General features: G+C 51.6%; 1 protein-coding gene across 1 annotated transcript; it reads right to left on the bottom strand.

Annotated features, from left to right (window-relative positions):
* Positions 1–26: 26 nt before the first annotated feature.
* On the bottom strand, positions 27–1,891 carry PPTG_10059 (hypothetical protein; the record flags this gene model as incomplete). Its single annotated transcript, XM_008905300.1, has 1 exon — positions 27–1,891. A coding segment is annotated over one exon (1,863 nt), but the record flags the coding sequence as incomplete, so codon positions are not given.
* Positions 1,892–2,704: the final 813 nt, after the last annotated feature.

Below are 2,704 nucleotides of genomic sequence, written 5' to 3'. Positions count from 1 at the left end.
TATGAGCCAGATTCCCGAGTGTGTACGCACTCCACTGCTTTTGAGCTCGCGTTCCTGTGCGCAGTAGTTCAACTAGAGCAGGAATGGCGCCTTCTTGAGCGATCAGCACGCGGTTCTCTTCGTTGCTAAGTGACAGAAAGCCCAAAGCATATACAGCCCATTGGTTCAGAGCATCCGTCGCAGCCTTCACAAACGCCACGAGGGGAGGGATGGCGCCTTCACGAGCGATTTTAGCTCGGTTCACTGGGTTGTTCGCAGCCAGATTTCCCAGAGCGTAGGCGGCTTCCTGTTTGTGCATGTCCGAGCCAGAACGCAACAGCTCAACCAGCGGTGGGATGGCTCCTTCACGTGTGATTGCCACGCAGGTCTCGTCGCTGTCACTAGCGAGAGTCACCAAGGCTTCAGATGCCCAGAGCTGTTGGTTTGCGGTGCCGCCAGACAGAAGACGAACCAGTAGAGGCAACACTCCAACGCGACGCAGAGTGTCTCCGTCTCCACGTGTAGCCAAGCAGGAGCATTGCAGTGCTGCGACTTCTTTCGTCTTGTCGTCCCCGTACTGCAGTTCGTGTAAGATTGATAGGATTTCCGAGTGCGTTGGCTCTCGAGCACACTCTTGCAGCTTCATGAAAGCGGATTCGCTCATCTTGGAATAGGAGAAGGTGAACCAGCTCAGACAGTGCAGAGCGTAGAGCTGAGTGAAGAAGTTGTCGGAGTTGTGGACCAAGTCCGTGAGTACAGGAATCCCCTTGGTTTTGTAGACTTGGACGCGGTTGCTGCTGGTGACGCACATGCTCATGAGATGCAGCAGAGCTCGTTCCTTTTGCTGCTCTGTTGTTTGATCCGATCCAAGTAACTGAATTAGTCGTGGAACTGATGACTCATCAATAGGAGTAGACGAAGACAGTGGAGACTGCGGAGCCGCCTCCTTCTCCTTGTCCACCTGATCGACAACGTTTTCCATCAACGCTGGCTCCTCACCGGTTGGTGTCTTGTCCTCTGCGTCATCGCCCGCACTTGTCTGCTTCAATTCGGCTAACTCAACTTTTGGAACGGCCAGCACATTCGCACCAATCACCACGTTAGCAGTGCTTTGGCTCGATGCAGAGTTCAGCACCTTCTCCTCAATCTCGGTATCTGCATTCTCGTCCATGTCACTTCCTCCAACCTCTGCCATTACCTGCATCAATGTAGCCTCATCAGTTAATGCCTTCTCTTCCAACTCATCGTCAAGCTTCGTTTCAGCTGTCGGATTCTCCTCGATATACTTCAACGCGGGCTTCTCGTCAGTGACAGCGGGTGTATCCGTCTCCACGAAGGATGGTTGACGGACCTCCCCCACCTCGATGGCAGCGAACTTCTCAACTGTAGGCCCCCGTTCATTCACCACCTTCTTCTTCTTGACTAGTTCAAGTTGTTGCCTGTCCGCAAGGAGTGCAGCGTGGATTTGGTCGTGACTAAGTCGGATATCACCGTGCATATTTTCAAGCTTAGCAAAGAGTTTCGCCGCGTTACTGGAAGCCGTAGCTTGTGCGTTCATCGCCGTCACAGTCGCAGCGAGGTTCAGCATTCGGAAGAGTTCGTCGATTTCGGAGGCGATTTTCTGTCGTTTTTCCTCCATTTTGACATGTTTAAACATCCGAACAACTCGGTGCATGTCATAATACTTTTGCAGATACTTCGAGAACGAGTCCACCGCAGTCACAAACCTCTGGACGGCTTTTGCTCGTTGCAGGGTGGGGTTCTCTTGAAGAGGTGGCGACAGTTGAAGCTCGACGTAGATCTCCATCATCCGCAGATAAGTCTTCCGGTTCTCGTGGCGTTGGCGACGAATGGCATCACGCAACTCAAAGATTTGGCGAAGAGCATCGAGGGTGGTGAGCGCGAGGTCCATCAAGAAAAGTCTTGGAGGTTGTTGCTCACTTGAGTGCTTGGTCGTGGATTGCAGAATGAACCAAACAAGGGCAAGGAAAAATGGTGTTGGTCAGCTTGCCAAGGTATCCTTGACGGGATTCCTTGGCGGGTGGTCATGGTCCATGGATCGCGGAGAAATGTCAAGATGATGCTCAACTGCCTTCCGCCTCGTCCGACCGACGGGTGTGATTTTTAACGCACGTGGCCGCCGTTGTACTACTTCTTAGTTTGATAGAGAAAACAAGTGAGCAAACGCATGCTGCCTGTGGACACCTTGTTGACTACCGAGGCTTGTCTCAAGCTAGAATTTGAAATGTGTCGAGGCACGCCTCGTGCGAAGTGTATTCGTTCTAAGACTTAGAGGTAAGGCCGGTTATCACTAGAACGACGTGTCTTGCAGCACTTGCTCGGGTTTCTTTCGTCACTCTGGAACGATCCCAGACCTTCGATTCAAGTTTGAAAGAGCCAAACCGAAAAGATGCTATCCTAGCGACTCATGTGGGGCAGTCATTGATGCAACGCTGTCAGTGCTGCTGATCAGCACTATTGGATAAATTACGCTTACATGTCAGCTTGTTTAGAAGGAAGATCGCTCCTGAAAGGTCGAATCGCTGGGTTCATCGGGAAAGACGCTCGCTTTAAATTCTTCCAGATCTTGCTCAACTATCCTAGCATGTCCGTCAGGTGCGTGCGTATGAGTGTATGCTTCACGATGGCATTTTCTTTTGGGTTTGGTGTGTATTTTCAGAATTGTGAGCTTGCGGCGAACGTTGCGCTGATGGTTGGAGGCTGA

This window comes from Phytophthora parasitica (genome assembly GCF_000247585.1).
Source record: "Phytophthora parasitica INRA-310 unplaced genomic scaffold supercont2.20, whole genome shotgun sequence".
Taxonomy (NCBI): Eukaryota; Oomycota; class Peronosporomycetes; order Peronosporales; family Peronosporaceae; genus Phytophthora; species Phytophthora nicotianae.
This window is presented reverse-complemented; position numbering and strand designations above follow the sequence as displayed.